At 38.5% G+C, this 20,790-nt stretch overlaps 1 protein-coding gene across 1 annotated transcript in view; it reads left to right on the top strand.

Moving 5' to 3' along the window:
- BICD2 (BICD cargo adaptor 2) overlaps positions 1–14,396 on the top strand; it is a gene marked incomplete at its 3' end in the record, with an annotated part of 98,126 nt that extends 83,730 nt beyond the window's left edge. Inside the window, exons 5-7 of the mRNA XM_080625708.1 lie at positions 683–1,702; positions 2,757–2,908; positions 14,090–14,396. Of these exons, the coding sequence (XP_080481834.1) occupies positions 683–1,702; positions 2,757–2,908; positions 14,090–14,396 (1,479 nt within the window). The remainder of the gene's footprint in view (positions 1–682; positions 1,703–2,756; positions 2,909–14,089) is intronic.
- Between the last annotated feature and the right edge of the window lie 6,394 nt (positions 14,397–20,790).

The raw sequence follows: 20,790 nt of genomic DNA, 5'->3' as shown, positions 1-20,790 counted from the left end.
TACATCAGAACTCCTTTCTCTAGTTAGTTCAAAGAATATGAAATTTTAATCAGTACCAAGCATTTCTGTGTTACATTTGTGCTGTTGGGAGGTTGGAGAGTTTGAAACAAGTTGTGTATTTATGTTACCCAGAAATGTTTTAAAGTTTTGTTGAGCACTTTTTAAGTTTTCCATAGAAAAAGCCCTTGTGGAAAAAATAGCTGGACTTTTTCAAAATGAAACCTTTCAGAGGAGAAAATTTCAGTATTTCTGAATCTTTCATGAAACTCCCAAATTTCCACCATAGACTAGCTGCAAGTTTTCTGATTGGTTTTTCTAACACTATTTCTAATAACTTGATAATTTGGAAGATAACAGTAAACTTTTGCTTATCTTCAGCTGGAAGAATATTTTCACACTGAGACCATCAGCTATGGAAGAATGTGTAATATGGATTTTGAAGTGAAAATGAGAAAGAATTGGCAAGGAACACTGTGCTCTAGATAGCTATAGAATAAATGAAATAGCTTATTAATTAATTAAAAATAAATAACCTTTAAAATAAATTAAATAGCACACATAATGTGCAAGTGATTGGGTTTCTGTAACCATATGGATCTTGGCTAAGTTGCTGTCTTTTATAGTAAAACCGTTTAAGTGATACAGTTTCCTTTATGTATGTGTTTGTGTTCATGCATTTCAGATGGAAAGAGAAAAGGTGAACTTGTTAACAACACTGCAGGAATCTCAGAAGCAGCTGGAAAATACACGGGGGGCCCTCTCAGAACAGCATGAAAAAGTTGGTAGACTCACAGAAAACCTAAATGCGATGAAGAAACTCCACGTTAGCAAGGAACGTCAGTCTGCCCTTGACAATGAGAAGGATCGAGACAGCCATGAAGATGGAGACTATTACGAAGTTGACATCAATGGGCCGGAGATCCTGGAATGCAAGTACAAAGTGGCTGTGGCAGAAATTACTGACCTAAAAGAAGAGCTCAAAAATCTTAAGGCCAAATACAAAGAATGTGAGTCTAAGTATGAGGAAGAGAAGAGCAGATACGAGACCGAGAGCCAAGCTCTCACTGAAAAGATCACCTCCCTAGAAAAATCCAGTAGGCATGACAGAGAACAGGTGGCCAGGCTGGAGAAGGAGCTGAAGAAAGTCAGTGATGTTGCTGGAGAAACACAGGGCAGCCTCAGCGTGGCCCAAGATGAACTAGTCACCTTCAGTGAAGAACTGGCCAATTTATATCACCATGTCTGCATGTGCAACAATGAAACTCCAAACAGAGTGATGCTGGATTACTACAAGGAAGGTAAAGGTGGACGCAGTAGTCCAGAGGCCAAGGGAAGAAGGTCTCCCATTCTCCTTTCTAAAGGGCTGTTAACTATAGAGCTAGGAAAAGCAGAGAATGGAAGTGGTGACAGCAGTCCGTCTCCAGTGTCATTGCTGCCATCGCCTCTGTCAGATCCTCAGAAGGAGCCAATGAATATTTACAATTTGATTGCTATAATCCGGGATCAGATCAAACACCTGCAAGCTGCTGTGGACAGAACCACCGAGTTGTCCAGGCAGCGTGTTGCCACTCAAGAACTTGGGCCAGTGGTGGACAAAGACAAGGAAGCACTCATGGAAGAAATCCTGAAGTTGAAATCCCTGCTGAGCACCAAGAGAGAACAGATAGCAACTCTGAGAACTGTACTGAAGGCCAACAAACAGGTAACTAGGTCTAAGAGATGTGAAGGTTATAGTGATTGGGAGTTAAGTCTTAAACACAAGAGGTCATGCTGCCATACCTTCAACTCAGTAGGGCTTTTGTTGCTGGTACTTGTTTGGTACCAGACTGAAGCAGGTGCACAGCTGTCTACTGTAAAGCTCAAGGACAGTGGCTTTAACTGACTTCTGCTTGTCACATACTCATGAGATTATTTATTAAGCTTACTGCCTGTCTGAATTATATCGGAGTATGTTTCATGTAAGATGCCTAAAATGAAGAGGTGAATCTTACTTTCTACTTGAAAGAATCCTAGTAGTACCTAATTCTAGTATTGATTTTGAGTAGTAACTCAAAAGAGTTAAGTACTCTTCTCTCTCAAACGGCAGAATAAAAGCCTACTAAGATGAGGATGTGATACAAGAACATGGTCCAAATAACAGGGGTGAAAGGTAAAAGTAGGGTTTGGGGATTGGTCTGTGCCATTTGCTACACCTTAGCAGTGCAGTAGGTGAAAATAACTGCCATTAAAACATGTGACAATGCTTCATAGTCTCCTCTGAACTTAAAGTAATGCAAATTAAAAAAGTATAGTGTTGTTTAAGAAATATATACATACTTTCAGGGCTTTTTTGCACATTTTAATAAAGGTATCTCAAAATGAAAGGCAAAATGCTGTAGAGGTTAGAGAATTGTGCAAGTGATTGATGAATGCATTTAAATATAGAGATACTAGATAGACTATTTTGTATTTGAAGTATGTAAAGTTTAATTTCTTTTTAGTGGTTGGAGATGGGAGTCACTAAATGTATATTCTGTAACTTCCCTAGATGCTGCTGCAGGGTTAATGGAAGTAGCAGACCCATATGTCCAATCTGTTTCAAGTGTTCAAAAATGAGATCTTATTTAGTCTGTACAAGAAAAGTTGACCAAAATTTTAGCATTCCAGCACAAAGTGAATGTTTCATCATGTGAATAGTGATAAGAGATGCCTTAGCCAGCCACTTTGTCAAGAGTTTCATTAACTAGCAGATTTCTGTTCTTTTTGGTAAACAACAGACTGCAGAGGTAGCCCTTGCCAACCTAAAAAGCAAGTATGAAAATGAGAAAGCTATGGTTACAGAGACCATGATGAAGCTGCGAAATGAGCTGAAGGCTTTGAAAGAAGATGCTGCTACCTTCTCTTCCCTGAGAGCAATGTTTGCTACAAGGTAACGAATACAAGAACTCCCCGAAATGTTTTTTCTTGCTTGTGTGGAGGAAGAGCTGAAAACCCTGCCCACCTCCCCATGCAGAGGAGGAAAATGCCTTTTTCCAAGTGTGTTGCTTACAGTGTTTGATATGTTCTGATTGATGAGAGAAATGCCAGGGATAGAGTATGTTGATACAAACCAAGAAGTTGTGGTGGTGGTATTTAATTTGGGTGCAAGATTATCCCTGGTTCTTGGAGCCATTAACTCTGAGAAGGAGTGACGTTTAACAGGACAAAGAGAGTGCTTATTACACAATAAAGATACGACTGCTTGACCTGTAATAATCCAGAAAAAAGTAAAGATTTTGCAAACATCTTACTATTCTTAGTTTGTCCATCCTGCTATTGCCATCTCTGACATTTCATTTACCTCCATGAGCTGATTTGGGTTGCACATGTCTTTGGATCTTGCTGCTGTTTCTTAGTTGTGCTTGCTGACATACCACATGCTGTAGAAGTGATAAATACTACTTTGATGTGCATGTTGCTTACTGCTACTGTCACTGATTTCTTCCTTAAGTCTACGTGTTTCTTTTGGTGAATGTTGAGGCAACAACATCACATTACAAAATCCAGATCTGCTTCACAGCTAAGGAACATTCAGTTGCTCCTGTGTGGAGATTATTCCTGGAAGATGGGAAAAGAAAGATCTTTATCTAAAAGTTGCAAGTCCCAGCTCAGTGGGGTTCGCAGGGACACCCCTGGTAATGTTCATATGCCTGCATATTCTGTGCATTGCCTAAAGAAGATGGAGAAGAGAGACTTCAAAGGGTGCTGTTTAATGTAACCTAGACACTTGCTTTTAAGCTAACCCAAGGAGATGGGGGAGTCTGTGTGCACTGTATGCTGCTGCCTACTGTGGACATGTTTGAAAAACAAACAAGCAGAAAAAACCCAAGCCAACAACATCACAGAAAAGATTTTTTTCTGTCGTCTGCTGAAAAGTACCATAGAAAGGAAGCAAAAGAGTGCTTCTGAGGATTCCTGAACCTTTTCAGTATGGGTCTTTTGTGGGGCTGGTTCTGCAGCAGCACTCGTGCTCCTTGGTAATCTTAGGCTTCCGGATGATTCAGCCTTTCTCAGCAATATCAATGCATGTGGGTAAGCATAGAAAGGAGAAATGGATACCAAGGAATGCTAAAGGTTGAATTGCAGCAGCTCATTATGCCAGAGAAAAGAATGCCCTGTACGGTCTGGATTTGTCCTACTTTCTTTCCCCTCTCTCTCCTCCTCTGCAGTGTACTTAACATGCAGAAATTGCAATCTCTTTGTTAGCTGTAGATCAGCGCCTGAAGCTGAGAGGAAGGAGAGGAAGCATGCTATTAACTTTCAGTTCTTTTTCCTAGATGCAGAGAGCTAGCTGTCTGAATTACACATAACTGCAGTATGTTTGCCCTACACATTTATTTTCCTGCCTCAGTGTGAAATCAAGTGACTGTGAATGGTTTGGAGAGGAACTGTCAGAGACACGCTGGAGGGTAATCCTCTCCGCCTTTCTCTTGATGCATTATCTAGAGGTCAGTCTTGTCCTTTTACTGGGAAGACAATAATCAGAATTCCTTGATGTGGGGAAATTGGAAGCAGAATAAAGGTTTTTCTGAAAGCGACAGACTTAAGAGCTCTGTCGTGGGGCTCTCACAGGTGACGAGAGGCAGGAGTGAACTCTGCCTGGGGATGCACAACAGATCCTCAGCCTAAATGAACAATTGCAGTATCTGCAGTTAAACTTTACTTAGTAAGAGTAGTGAAAAAAACAAGAGGCCAAGAGCAAAGGAGGGCTAAAAAACCAGGGTGGAGTGAGTGGAGATGTGGTCTTCTGAGCTGCAAGTCCTGTGAGCATCTGCATTCTCAATGGAGGCATGGCAGGGAAGCAGCTGGGCCTCGTATTTAGCCTGGGCAGTTGTGCAGATCATGAGGAACTGCTGCTTTCTTTCACTGTGCCCAGTGTTTCAGATGCCACAATAGCTATCAGGAGCTCTTAACTGCAGGTAGGATACTGCTACCCCTTCCTCCCTCTTCTGTGGTCAGAGACCAGTAGTAGCTTGGTGGTTGGCTGAGTGCCTTCATCTGTCAGTGGTTGTTTCATCCAAGTCTCTTTTTCAAGTAAGGTAAGTTTGGAAGGGGTATTTTTAAGTGCTTTGGCAAAGATAACCTCAAAAGCCACTTGGAATCTGGTGTTTAAGTGTGTTTCAAATATCAAAAGTATGTCTTCACCATCACAAACCTGTGAATTGAGTCACAGTGCACAGTAAGTTGTGTTTTTTCTCTGGCCAAGATGTTTGTATCATCAGAGCCTAATCAAAAGTGATGAGTTCTTTACCCCAATGTGTTTGTTTTGTGGTGTGTTCAAGTGTTGGATAAAGCAGACTGCTGCTGCCCTCAGATAGGTATTTTCACAGGAAAATGCCCAGTTTGTAGGATGCAAGAGAGCTGTAACAGTACATGAGAGTTGAAGGATGAGCATGATTATAGTAACTGACCTAATTTCCTTTTCAAAGTAGGTTAATCCCACTGATTTGACAATACTACCAGCTATTTTTAATAAGTAATGAAAATACAGAAAGACCTCAGCCTGATAAAAAGGAAGGTTTGCAAAGCACAGATTAACACTTCCAGGACTGAGGGTCTGCTCCAGCACTCTAGACAATACTGTATGGCTAAAATCAGGTTGTTGGACAAAGGAGTAAATCAGGGATTGTGTAATGTACTATAGATATACATACGATAGCTGTGTTGTTAAAACCCAGAGTTTCTTAATTAAAACAAATATCCCTGTTGTATGTATAAACAGACTGGAAGCCAGGTGAAAATCTGACCTGTAGAGCTGAAAATGGAAATATCTGCTTAATTAGACTGCAATAGGTATTTATGTATCACTGTATTACAATCAAATATTTGATGTTTCATTAGTAAACTTTATATTTGCCTGAAAAATAAAAAAAAAAAAGAATGCAGTCGCTTCTCAATTTAAAATCTGAAGAAAAGTTGAACATCTCATTTGTTTTCCTGTGTCAAGTAGGCTTGCACTTGCTAATGGCAGTGTGGGTGCTGCAAAATGTAAATCAACAGCAAACAATGTAGCAAATGTTCATTAGGGTGCAGCCTTCAGCTTTATAAGATGTGAAGCAGTGCTTCTTTTTCTATACAGATACCGACTGGTTCCTGTACTTTACCAGCTCTCTGGAGCAGCTGTTTGAAAACAGAATTTCCCAAAATAATCTTTCTCAAAATTCATTGTACAAAATTCACTAGTGTGGTTACTGGCTTTTAGAGGGTTATGAATCTATTAGGCATTTAAAACAGAATAGCTTGTCTTCATAAAATTGAACATTGTAGAGAATGCAGTCAGTTTTACACTACACTTGCAACATTGAATTACAGTAATACCTTAGTGGGTATGTTCTGTATTTTAAAAACTAAATTCTTGCAAATTGGTGAAACGAAATATGGCTTTACACAAACCACTCATGTTAGAATTTTTACCTTACACAGTATAACCTAAGAACTAATTTGTTTTCAAATAAAATCTTCAAAAAGGCAGAATGAGTCTTTAAAATGCATTTTGCTCTAAGAGTTTGAACTGCCTCGGAGTTTTAACTGCACTATAACAAAGTAGTATAAAGACCACATATTTGCAGTTAACTTGTCTTACTCAGGTCTTTGTTCAGGTATATATGAATCAGGGGGCTCCTTTCAAAGTGTTTGTTGAGTATTTTTTGAGTTTAATGTGACCAACACCCTATGTTAAAAGCCCCATATAAGGAGAAAGCAGTGAGTAAGGAGTTCCTAGACTAGCAGTAGATCCTATGCTGGTATTCTGGTCACTTCAAAGTGGAGTGTGGGGAGCACAGAGCTAGGAGCTGCTGCTGTTTCCTTCCTGGCAAAAATTTGTAACCTCCAAAAATATAATATGGGAGGCTTAAATTATTTTTTAAACTCTTACCTAGTAGCTTAAGAAAATAGGAAGATTTTATCTTTTTTTAATACACAATATAATAGAAATCCCTACAAGGAGGGAGTTTAGGAGCAAATTTGAGATAAATTAATTCATCTTCCTTTAAAATATTGTCAGAAGAAAGACTGATTCCTGTCTTTGCTATACAAAGAGTTTCTCCCAAGGGCTTTGAGGGAACTTCAAGTGTGTATGTCCTGTTTTCTAATGACTTGGGGTGGGAGTGAAGCAGTTTCCTTGTCTTGTAGGTCAAGGTATGTTTCTAGATTGCCTGTAAGAAATTTGTCATTCAGACTTGCAAGCACATTAAGGTTTAGGTTTCTTAAAATTGACTTTGGAGGAAAAAAATACTGTATCAAAACAGAGGAGAAAAATCTGGCTTGGAATTAAAGCTTGAGTCTTGTTTCACTTAACTTTGAATAAGGAAGGAGAGAGTAACAAGACTGTAGGGTTCTGCTAGTTGTTTGGAGGACACCTCCAAACCTGCAGTTTCCAGAGTACACTGTCATTAATAATGAAGCACAGGTATGTAGATGCATCAACTCACAATTCAGGTTAAAGTCCTTAAAGGATGGTTAGATGAAAAGCAGGAGGCCAGTATGGCCATCACTTCACAGCCAAGAAAAGAATGCATTGAGAAAAGCTTGTAATGGATTGGACACGAGAGCAGTTTAAACACAAATCTGCATGTTAAAAAGCAAAGGGTATTTATTTTGCTATGCTAGTCTTTTCCTTGAGTTTGAATTAGTAGAATTTGAGTAAGCACCCTTATAAAATTTCTACTAAATCTGGGAAATGGCAGAAACCATACACAATGGAAGTACAACATGGTTTTTCAGCTTTCTCTTCCCTGTGTCATTTTTCTGCTGGTTTTCTGTCATTTGATATAGGCTGCAAGTTTCTTGTCTCTTTAACCTACATGTTGAGTACTTGTGCATTCATGGGAGGACACCATAATCTCTTTTCTCTAGAAGTACCTCCTGTGTGACAGGTCACAGCCAAACTGTTGCAGTGGATGGAGTAAAGCAGGCTAAACCCCGCCGTGCTGGCTCCTTGGCTTTTGTGGTCAAGGAAGGCAACAAACCCAAACAATTATATGAAGTTGCATTTGTCCTAATAAACCTTGACAGACTTAAAGTGTCTCTGAGAAGTGACTTGGGACACATCTTCACTCCTCTGATTAAAGACGGAGGTTTCTCAACTTTGCTAGTCATGCATTCTCTGTTTCTTTTCCAGAGCCTGAGAAGAAGCAGGGACAGTAAGAGGACAGACATTGCTCATCCCTCTAAAATAAATACAGAACAGTAAACAAGAACTCTAGCAGAAGGAGAAGGTTTTCAAAAGCAGAGAACAAATGTGCCTACTTGTAATTAATGGCTGTTCCCATGGTCCAGTGTTTCATAAATTATAAGTAAAGGGAGATACAATCAATTGCAACAGTCAGCAAGGAGACAAGTGGTTAAACAGTTAGATCATACTGGAAAGACTGGCAGCGCTTAACATGAGCTTAAAATTACAAGAGAGTGCTTGTGATAAAGAAACAAAGCCATGATTACACATAAGGAGCAGCAGCTAGCTTTTGTTGATTAATGGAGAAAGGTGTTTCAAATGAATGCATACATAAGTTAAAGAGTTATAAAAGCTCTGTCAGTTTTCCAAGTATCCAAAGTGTTTGGGAAAACATTTTTGTGTTCATGGACAGCAAAGGCCTGCAGAATATAAAGGAGTTTAAACTAATGAAGAGAAGTGCAGGACTGAGAATTGTTGCTAAAGGGTCTCCATCCTGGACTCCACACAGTAGAAGAACTATTCAACTTCTCTAACAGTGTACTGTAGAGTAAATGCTCAAAGGACTCAGACACAGAAAATACAACTTTGAAGATTTCCAGAATGAGATTCCCAGATGGAAGTAACAGCATTTGCCTCTTACTCTTGATGCTAGATCTAGAGGTGATGAATGATGTCTGAAGAGAAAAATGTCTGGGCTGCCAGCACACACATGAAAGCAAGGAGGCATCCAGGCAGAACAAAGACATTCAAATATCTTACAGGCTACAAAAGCCCATGAGATATGTCTTGCACATACTCATGGTTAGAACACTAATGTGTCTTCTCTAGACTGTAAATGTGTACTGCAAGTAATGCTGGATATATTGAAACTCAACCTTGGTGATTGCGCTCCTTGTAGATAGACCCTGGACCTGGGTTGCAAGGATGAGTTCCCACTCTTCTTCTCCCAGATATTTTTTAAGTGGCTGTGTCCACACCACTAATTCCTCTGTGTGTGGTGCTTTGTTTGTATGCCTGCTGTTAAGGAGAGTAAAACATAGGAGGTACCTTAGAAATATTCAGAGTAGTGACAGTACCAACTCTTGTTGCCTATTTGCCCTTTTGCTTTTAATGACAATGGAAAGCAAATTATGTTACCTGATACGGGATACTACTGCAGCAGCAGTTACTTGTATCTATAGTGCTTTAGATAGGCAAGTCTTGGTTTCATTTGGCAATTAATATGAAGTGTCAGTGCTCATAGCCTGTGAAAAACAAAGCACTTGCACATATTTAGTGGTCTTGGGTATGAAGGGATGGAAAATTCAAGATTAGTTCCTCCAGGCCTTGCTACCTCCTTCAGTGAAGAACTGGGAAAAATGTCTTGCCTGTGTGATAGCTTTAAACTTCTGTATAATGTAGTTCAATTGGGTTGTTAAGTTCAACCTTGAAATATACAAAAGCATCGGGTTTTTTTTTTGGTTTTTTTTTTTTTTTTTTTTATTATAGGAGGAGGGAATTTGCCACAAAGTTCATGATCACTCCTTGAGAGTTTTTATCGGTGGACGTTTCAAAGAGCTGCAGTGTCCATCAGTGTTGAGCTGATTGTTCTCTTTCAGTGCTGGGGATAATTCTTCCCATATGCTTCAAACTACGAGAGAGATTTGTGGTCTGATTACTTTAATAGTTTTTACTAACGGACATTGATTATACATGGCTTATTAGCAACATTCTGGAAAACTATAGCTGGTTATAAACCATTCTCTGTTCTTAGTGAAAATCACACTTATTAGTACCAATACAGGCCAAAGGATTTATTCCCTTCAAATACAGAACTCAGACAAGATCAAGATATTGAGGAAAATCAGTAATTAGCTAAGGTTTCCATAGATATTCCCTTAAACTTGCTTATCTATAATCCTGAACTGCCTAAATCTGGGATTTTTTTCTTCTGCTTTCTTCAGGATTTGTGCTTTATTTTGTTCTTTAGGGATTCTTGAAGACCATGTTACTGAAGCTGGGATGTGAAGGGCTTACAACCGTGCAAGCCTAAAAATGTCTAAAAGATGCTTACTCAGCAGCAGGCCTTGTTCCTGCAGTCAGGTGGGGGAAGGTGGTAAAATTCAGCCATTGATATTAATTTCTAATATAAAGATTCAGTTTGAAATAGCAGCTGGCTAATATCCCTTATAGCAGAATGCAGTCAGCGCTCGTTTACGTCATTTTAACTGCTTCTCTGCTAATATGTTTCCCAGTGATAATAAGGCTGAAAAATTGCAATTTATTTAATCATCCCTGTTTTAATTTCTTATGTAGGTCTTGTGATCTCTTGAGCTAAAAGTTAAAGATTTCCTTCAGTCACATCTGCTTTGCTTTCTTGGAAGTTGTCATGTGATACTCATATTGATTGCAGAGGAGGGGGGAAAAGTTGTAATTATGTCCAGGTGCATTTGGTTACATCCCTTTTTTCTTTCTGGAACAGATCTTGATTCAGTACTGAATTAAGCTATAAATGTTATTGAATATGGTACAAACTAAAGCTTAACTAAAATGGTATGTAGAAATAAGACACAACTGGCATTTGTGGGAAGCAGTGGTATGCAGCTTTTGAAAACAAGACAACCCTTCTAGTTTTCAGTAATTTGGCTTCAGAGGATTTAGTTTTTATTTCTTATCATTACATTTATCGTTCAGGATATTTCCTCTGTGTAGATATTTGCTTCAGCTGGTGTTGTTTTTAAAAATGCAGTTGATGTCTCCTTAAAATCTCTTTTTGTTGTTGTTAATTACCAGTCATAAGAACACAGGCAACATCAAAGCCGCCTGTTCACTATCCACTTAAAACTGTGAATGTGTAAATGTACAGCAGGTTTATAGTAATTTCATATTCTTTAAAGCATGAAAGCTCAATTATTTTCTGTCAAAGATGATTTTTAAACGACAACATTTTCCATTGTTGGCTTTTGTATTGAATATACAGCTGGGAAGTAGCTCTGCACATGGCAAATGAAATTGGAAAAGGGAAGGATCTTTTATCTTTGTATCTGCAAAGCCACAAGAATAGATACACATACCACAACAGTACGTAGCAACTACCACTAGGTAGAGCAGTGTTAGAGGCTACGTCCTCTTTAGTGCTTAGGGAGGCTAGATTTTTGGAGAAAATTAAATTGGGAGTCAGTGAACACAAGGCAGATCCCTCTCCACATGCAATGTCTACATCCACTTCTAGGAAAATTTTCAACCCCCGCTTGTTCTGATCAAGTGAGCAGTTGCTGTGTTTTGCATAGTGTAGTGTTCCTCTGACCCTGGACAGGTCTCGAGGCTGTATCACTTCATTTGACTTAAAGATCAGGACAACAGGTTCAGGATGCATGACTGTGTATAGTCATAGTAGTTAACAGTCCTGCCTCTCTCTAATCCTCCTCTGTATAGGAGAGAACAATATTAGGATACAGTGAAAAATGCAGCTGCAGGAATGCTACTGGTTACACTTCTTTTTTGTTGAAAAGGAAGGCAGAGCTCCTTGAATTGAGTTTTATGGGAGGGAGGGATGGGGAATCTAACTAATTTAGGTATTTGAAATAGTGAATGCCTTGTAATTTCTAAGGAGAGTCATTTGATGTTATAATTTTAAACCCCTGTGCTAACAGAAAGCTTGATGAGATAATGACTTGCTACAATAACCTTTTGGAATGAAAATCAGGACTTTAATTATAGCTTGGCTCATGTCTGAACGACTGTATTGCCTTCTCGACTCTTGACGAGCTTTGTCTGTGTTACCAGTCAGCTCTCAGGTTTGGCACTGTGTTAGATAGAGAGGCGTTTGAATACCAGAAACATTTAGAGAAGAGGATGAAGGGACATAAGCAAGGCTGTGTGGCATTCCCTGCTCTGTTTTACTGCAATGGTTTTGTTTTCTTTTTATTTCCTCTTTTATTTCTAAATGGGGCTGAGGGTCAGGGAGAAACCTGCCACTTGCCTTGGCTGGCTTTGATTAGTGCCTCAGAGTAGACAGTCTGCAGCAATTTTGACACTGCTTCACTGCGCTGGAAACCCCAGGGCTAATTTAGTATCCTGTTCTGTACACAGGAAAAAAAGTGAATACATTCTGATTCACAAGAAGGGAGCTGGGAAAGGGGGAGTGGGGAAACTCCCCATGATTTCACCTTGCCCTTACCTCTTGAGAGGGTAATACTGAGAGTGAAACAAGTGTAATGGGGACAGGTCACTCCAGTGTCAGATTATATTTTGCTGAAGCAATCACATTACATTCCTCAAGGAATTTGTAACACTTTCTGGACATTCCTCTGGTTTGCAGGAGTGGAGCTTTGAAGGAATCAGGTTTGAGGTGTGGGTAGAAACTAAAGAAGAAAGGTAACTCATGATATAACCAGACTTGTGCTTTTCACCTCAAATGTCAGGAGTGTGTTTGAAAACTGGAGAGAAACCCCTCAGGCCTCCCAGTGATCTTCAGTCTGTGCATTGCTCCCCACCAAGTGAAGAAAATACATCTCTGCCAGTGCAGAGCAGCAGGCTGCAGGGTTAGTGGTGATGTTGTGAGCTGCTCATTTCTGTAGCCATGCCCTCATTTTGGAGGTGGTGCTTCCTTCACTGAGAGGGGAGGATGTTGTGCCCACAAGATATATTGTTGTCTTTTCAGACCTCCTGGGGCCATTTCAGACTGTGTTCCTCTTTAGTGCTCATGGCAAATGGGATAAGGTTTGGCCCTTAATGAATGATGATAAATGTCCCATTAAGTCAGGGGGTTTTCCACTTTGATGTTGAAAGAAGCTTCTTTGTGATTGCTTTTGCTTTTATGAAGAAGTTTTATTTTACAGATGTGGCCATTGTGAATTCCAGCTGGTACCTATGAATACTTATTTTTCTACCGTATACATAATTGGTCTTCTGTGTGTGCAATAAATATGCATCTACATGTAGAGACGTAAGTTTTCCCATGACACACTGTGCAATTAAAGTAGTAGCTTCCAAGCTCAGTGAAAATGACCATAGATGAAACAGCTTGCAGGCATCTGTACAGCTTCCCCTCCCCCGCACAGCATTCCCAGTAACACTCAGTTCCTTTGTTTATCTGTTTTAAAATTAATTTTGATGGTGAAAACAATTATATAAAGGTCACTTGCTGTAGAGAGAACAGTAATAAACCAGTATTTATAGATTTTTTTAGGAATCTGAGTAGGTTAAAGTAGCATTATGAAAGATGCTTGCTTGTAACAATGCTGCTCAGGCACCAGTGGAAATCTGTTATTTGTTCTTTACTGTGAGGGTGGTGAGGCACTGGCATGGGTTGCCCAAAGCAGTGGTAAATGAGCCATCCCTGGCACTGTTCAAGGCCAGGTAGGATAGAGCCTTGGGCGACATAGTCAAGGGTGAGGTGTCTCTCCTCTAATGGGTTAAACTAAATGATCTTAAGGTCCTTTCCAACCCAAAGTGTGAGGTAACAAACTATGAATTTCAGGTGCTCATCAAATGGTAAAATAGCAATGGTTATTTTACAGCACTCCTCAGACTCCAGCCTAAAGGTTAGAACTATAGTGGTCTCTGTATAAATAGAGACAAAAGTAACTTGACTGCATTGTGTCTGCTTACTATGGAAGGACATCTGACTAATCTTTAGACATGAGTATTTTTATATCAGGCCCCACACACGTTCATAGTTTAAGGTTGCTGTTAATTCTACTACATCCTGAAAGGCATGAATGTGTGGTATGTGGGATTTTAAGAACCCCAGTGAAAGTAATTGTGATTTTCTACAGGTGTGGTTGAAGTTCCTATGTAAAAGAGTGTGTACGCAAACAACTGCAAAGCTATCCCTGCTAATATTGGCCAGACACAAGGGATTCATGTGTTATAGATGGAAACAGGATTCCTAAAGATTGATATATTTCATTGCAGATGTGATGAATATGTCACACAGTTGGATGAAATGCAGCGGCAGCTTGCAGCAGCTGAGGATGAGAAGAAGACTCTGAACTCCTTGCTTCGGATGGCTATCCAGCAGAAACTGGCACTGACCCAGCGGCTGGAACATTTGGAGCTTGACCATGAGCAATCCAAAAGGGCACGTACAAAATCTGCTTCCAAAGCCAAGAGCAGTAACCCAGGCGTAAGTCATATTCAGTCCTACGTAGACAGGTCTGAAGGATCTGTCCTTAACAACCAGGTTTTTTGTAATGAGAAATATAAAATCTATTGTGACTAGGACAGGTATGTAGAAAAATCACATTATGCATCTTATGCTGTAACTGTCAGCGTAAATCTCCACTATCTAATGTCACAGTGAGTTGGCTTGTACTAGTATGTTGTTGAACCAGGTAATACAAGTTGTATTATGGTGGTCTTAACTGTAATTAATTCATAAGTATGGGGACGCTATTAACAAGTTAATAGTGGAAAGGAATTAGCTTTTTTCCACAATTAACATGTATGGGTTTTGCTGTTTATGGTTAAGTGTTAAAAGAGTACACCTGATATAATATATCTGGTGCTACTAATTGTAGTTTGTGTAGTACAAATGTGATCCTTTCTCCAGGGTTGCAGCATACTTCAGAAAAAGCATTTACAGGCAGAAACAAACAGAAAACCTTCCTTGTTATTGTGGCTTAAGAAGTGATGAAAAGCAAATCTTAAAATGCAGAGCATTTTGAAACTGGAAGCAAACTTAATTTGCCTATTGTGGCAGATATTAAGAATTTGCTGTCAGATCATCACTGTCCAAAGTCCTAAAGCTTTTATAGGCTATAAAAGCTACAAGAAATATTGGTAGGGTATGTAATTACACTCTGCTTCCCTCTCTTCAGAGGGTTAACAGAATAAACTTGCACATTTATATTAAAAATATGCAATATTTACCCCATCTGGTATAAAACTTAAAATTTGAAGAATTGGGATCCTACGTGGTGGACAGTTCCACTTTAAGAAGTTATGCTGTGGAAAAGTGTCATGTCCTGAAAGGATCTTTGTGGTCTCATATTGCTCCTTGCAAACATAACTCTTCGAAAAGAATCTGTTTTATATATTACTGTAGCCACACAACATGTATGTGTAGAATTAATGTGACTATGGTCTAGTATTGTCAGTCACAAAAAAGGTTTTCTCAGCTTTTCAGTATTAACCTAAATAGGATCAGTATTTCAGAGCTCTGATCATTATTTATTTTTTAAATACGCAAAAGATACTGCATTCCTTATGCAAGCACATGTTTCACAGGGCTCTACATTATAGGCACAGGAAATTGGACCAGATCATTCTGCTGATAATTATTTATGAAGTAGCTTAGTATACATGTTAATCTTTAAAAACAAGTAAACCTTTGTTTGCTATTAAACTTCTAAGAGGCCTTTTTAGCCACTTGATTACAGTATATTTGATAATATAGAAGTGTACTTCATAATTGGTGCCTACATAAGAGAAAAAGATTGAAAATGTTGCTTCTAAAATCGTGGAAAACTTGTGGAGCACAGGAAGGCACGCTTCTCTAAACCAGAGTTTTAAAGTGCCTCGAACTTTATTTTAGTGTAAAGCCCTGTTCATTTTGTACTCTTTCAAATAATTTTGTATGCCTCTAGTATTACTAAAAGCAATGTGAGACTGCAAGTTGTCTGCTTGGTCGTGCTGTTTTATAATGCCATTCTAATACTCCTGGTGTGGTACTGCCTCATCTCACTACCATTTCTTATAGATGATCAGCAGCTTGCTTCCTGCACATTGCCACTCTGCTTATAAGTAGGAGATATCGCAGTACTAATACAAGGTAATAAGGAGCACAGCTTGTTTTTCCAGTGAGGGGAAACCAGAGGGGATTTTGGCTTCCCAGATATTGGGGGAGGGGGAAGGGGAAGACTTCTAAATTCATACAGTGAGACTTTAAACAAGTAGAATATTAGAAACCTTGCTACAAAGCTGGGAACACTGGAATGCCACAGCTCAGTCCCAGAATTGGGTTTATCATTACTGAGAGGAGGAAAAAGTGATTTAACTGTAATATGTTGCTCAAACTTCACTGCTTGAGAAGTTTAAACAAATGGCAATTCTGGCTTTAGGAAACCAGGCCCCGTGCATCTATTATTACTTTCTTTTTAGAAACCATTGAGTTCTCCTGAATTTGAGCTTTAATATTGCTAAATAGCAGGTCTGATATTTTAGAAGCGAGACATCTTTTAACAATTTTCAATCTGGCTTTTCTTGTTGCTGCACAATCTTCCAAAAGGCCTTTATTCTTCTCATCGTTGCATTAAGAATAATTTAAAAATACTTTGTAAAAGCCACATTTGAATGCTAACTTTCTGTGCTTCCATAGAAACAGTTACAATTTTGCTTCCACTGCTAAAGGTAGGGATCTTTAATACAGTTTTCACTGCTTCCATGTCTCTAATGGCAGTAATTTTGCAAAATACTAATGGCAAAAAGGTAAATTGGAAAACGTAATTGGATGCATTGTTAGTTTATTGCAGATTAATTGGAACTTTCTTTAAAGATTTCAGTGTTACCACCACAGTGGTATGAGACAGACAGCAGTACCAGGTTATTACTATCAGTCTTGACTCATGCTTTCAGTTCCAAGTAAGAACAATTTTGCTATTATGCCAGTAGTCTCAGTAGTCATTTTCATCTTCACTAATTTCTGTGAATCATCAAAAAAACAAGCAAAAAAGCCAACTTGACTGCTGTTTGAGCTTGTCAAGGTTATGGTTTGACTTCTTGGAGCACGTGTTACAAAAAGAAGTGAAGAATGGTGATAAAGTGACTTGATCCTACTGTTTGTATTTTTAGATAATATTTAAGACTGAGTTTTGTTATTCTTGATTAACAGTTTCTTGAAAGGTACATTTTCTATATGTCCTTCATATATCACTTCCAACGGGTTGGGATAAAGCATGGAAAATTCCTTAAGCCGTCACCTACCTCTGCAAGCAGGCTCTTATTCTGAATTGTATTTTCTGCATTGGCCTGCATGATGTAACTGACCTGCATGTTTCTGGAGAACCTGAAGCTTCACTGAAAATGTTCCTTGCACATTCATTGCTATTAAGTTCTGCTTGAACAGCAAAGCTTTATTCAGTACTTGTAAGAAATGTTCTTTCTGCAAAGCTATTGCTTCCAGGCTAAACTCATACAGCATTGTTTGACCGGTGAGCTAAGGTGGCTGCTTCTACCCCAGTAAGCTAACAGACGCCCTCAGCCAACTAACCTGCTTTTGCAGCACGTTGTTTTCAGTTCTTTGATTGAGAAATAAACACTGATTCTGATTTTTTTTTTTTTTTCCCTAATGCTATTTTATTTTTCCATTTTCCAGCTGTAGAATAGTCCCTGGAGAAGGCCTTTCCATCAGTGCAACAACATTTCTTAGCCTCTTTCATTATGGTAGCCCATTGCACAAAGAATGAAAACCACTGACCTGATCCTAAATTTTGAAAACACCTTTTCTTATATATACTACCTGAAACTTCCTTTTTATGTCTGAAGCTATAAAACAAGCTTTACCTAAAAGTGCTGCTGCAGTAAGAAAACTTACAAGTGCTGAAGAAACCTACTTCAAATAAAATGATCACCATATTAGTTTATGATCTACTAGAAATGTTCAGATGGAGGAATTTCTTATTTCATTGCAGATGCTCATTTTTATCTGATTGTTAAACCTGTGCACTTTTGATATTTTGGTATTTTTCTTTAGCTTCTTTAATTCCTTTTGTAGAATGATTTATATAAATGCAGTGGTTTGTGCTCATAGTCTCTCTCCAATTTGGGCTTGTGATTTTTGAATTCTACATCAGCATGTGGCAGAGATTTTTTGGGGACTCTAGGTTGTAGTTAGAAAAGAGTTTCAACGAAAAAACAGGAGCTCTGCTAAACTGTGCTGTGCTTCAGCAGCTTTTTTTATTATAAAATATTAAGCTTTATATGTTTAAATTACTGATTTTTTTTTTTTTTTTTTTTAACTGCCATGTTAATTAAGAAATCCAGGGTATTCAAATTCTGGGGTTTTTTTCATATTGTATTATTATTCTTAGGAATAGTTCAATGTAACAAGAAGAAAACTTGACTCTGCTCTGGTTAAAACAGTAATAGGCACTAGAAAAATATTAAAGTCGTATTACCTATAAATTCCAGAATTCCTGGGTTCTAGGAAGTTGAAGTATTATTGATTAACAGAATTTTATACAACTATACCAGTTAAATTCCAAATTGGAATTGTTTTGTTACTTTTTCATTTTATTGTGCCAAATTATGGTACATCTAGAAAGAAAAATTCTAAAGTTGTCAATGATAGGGTGTTATATATCAGCGCCTTTCTGTCATTAATTATTGCCAGTAGTGCCTTTAATCATTTTAAGGGAGACTCTTAGAATAGCTTAGTCTAAGTCCTGTAACTTAGAATAAATGGAAAAGCTGTTTTGGAATTTATTGAAGACATGGAGCAATAAGTGAAACTGCGTGAACTCCCTCTTCGCACGTTTTAATGGGTAGTCTTACTATAGAGATTATATATTCAAGGAATTGTAACAAATTCTGTTAGTCAGTGATATTTCATCAGGAAAATCCTTGCAAATTCAGGGCTGTAGAGAAAAAAATAAACAAAAAACAAACAACAAAACAAAACCATCAAACCTAAACAAACCCAAATACACTGTGGGAACCAAACAGGCTCATGTTGAACAAAGAAGCAAGATATATTAACACATTTGTGGTAACAGTACAGAGAGCATATCAGGAATGTTGATATTATATTAGCTTTGTTGGTGGTGGATGCATTTAACCATAGTATTGTTTGCGAATGTGAACAGCAAAGCATTGATATCTTCTCTTGCATGTTGTATCTAATTGTAATTTCAGGAAACAGAAACAGAGAAGTGCATCAACAAGCTGTGCCTATTGCTCAGCTGTTTGTTGAGGCTCACATGAATGATTAAATTGGTACTTGCTGAGGGGGAGCATTCCCACTACTCCAAAAAAGTTCAAATTGAAATAATATTGACAGTGGGGAAAAGATTTCTGTTTGCTGGAAAGAGCATTATTATTCCTAGACGTGGGGACTTGTATTTCCATCTTCTGTTACAGTATTGATTCATAAGAAATATTGTTACATTTAAAATAACTACATTTGTATGTGGGTATTTATTTGAAATGATGTCCAAGTACTGTATTATGTTTTATGTGCATTACCTTTTAGTGGTGGATTGGTCTCCATTTAACATCATATGCATGTATTCCTGCCAAGTAACCTTTACACAGATCTGGAAAAAAAAGTAAAAAAAAAAAAAAAAAAACCACACCAAAAAAAACCCAAACAAAAAAAAACCCACAAAAAAACTTAAAGAGAATGTGGAAACTTCTGAGAAGTGTAACTGTGTGTCTGTGGGTGACCTGAGGGGTAAAGAGGGCAAAACTTTACTTCCAAATTAATAGAAATATGTTTAATGTAGGAAAGATCTGCCTGCGTAAAGGTAGTCACATCGGCAGTATCAATAAAAGAAAACAGGAATTGCATTTTCTGCTTGGTGTTTTTGCTTTAAGGCGGCGTCATTTCAGTTAGTCTTCCTGAGCCATTTTCAGTGTGGGGCTAAAGAAATGTTAATTTTTATCTGAGAGAAACTAAAAACTTGAACCTCACTTTTCTGCAGGTCTAGAAAACTGATTACTTGTGCTCATATTTATCGTGTGTACTGTTCTATGAGATTCTCGTGAACTGGCTTTGGCCCTGGTCAGACTGGTTTAATCTGTTTCACTGAATAACCATGCAAACACTTGTATACTAGTACAGAAACTGGTACAGGGAGAGTAGGACTAGTGCTTTTGGTGGCAGTGGTGACAAGTCTTCCTGAAATTACGTCTTAATTTCTCATATACTGTCTGAAATGTATTAAGATATTGTTTATCCAGTAGAATTTACAAACAGCCATGAAGGAGTGTGCTTACAGTCTTGAGGGCGAGGCTGAGGTTTACCCCATCAATACAAGGATATTCCTTGATCGATGAAATATGATTCTATACTATAGTTTAACAACTCTTCAGTCCCCAGGTGGGATTCCTAGAACTGTTTTGTTTATTGTTTATATTCCTGGTAGCAGTGAGTTGCATTACACCAGCTAATCTGGGACTCTTCATCAGGGACTGCAGTGATAGGACAAGGGGAATGGCTTTAATCTGCCAGAGGGGAGATTGAGATGAGCTCTTAGGCAGAAGCTCTTCCCTGTGAGGGTGCTGAGGTGCTGGCACAGGATGCCCAGAGAAGCTGTGGCTGCCCCATCCCTGGCAGTGTTCAAGGCCAGGTTGGACACAGGGGCTTGGAGCAACCTGCTCTAGTGGAAGGTGTCCCTGCCCATGGCAGGGAGTTGGAACTGGATTAACTTTAAGGTCCCTTCCAACCCAAACCACGCTGTGATTCTGTGATTCTAATGAACATAATTTATATTGTTACTGGAGAGCAATGTGATGGTTTTTACTTAGGCATTGAGAATATTTGTTGAATTGTGTGCAGTAAATTATCTGAACATATTTGCTGGGATACTTGCTCTGGTTGTGCAGTTCTGCATTTGCTGTAGTGGAAGCTATATCTGCAGGGTGATCTAAGGGAGAAATATCTTATAAATATCTAT

Source organism: Psittacula echo (genome assembly GCF_963264785.1).
Source record: "Psittacula echo genome assembly, chromosome: 9".
Lineage (NCBI taxonomy): Eukaryota > Metazoa > Chordata > Aves > Psittaciformes > Psittacidae > Psittacula > Psittacula echo.
Note: the sequence above shows the minus strand (reverse complement) of the source record. Positions and strands in the feature narration are given on the sequence as shown.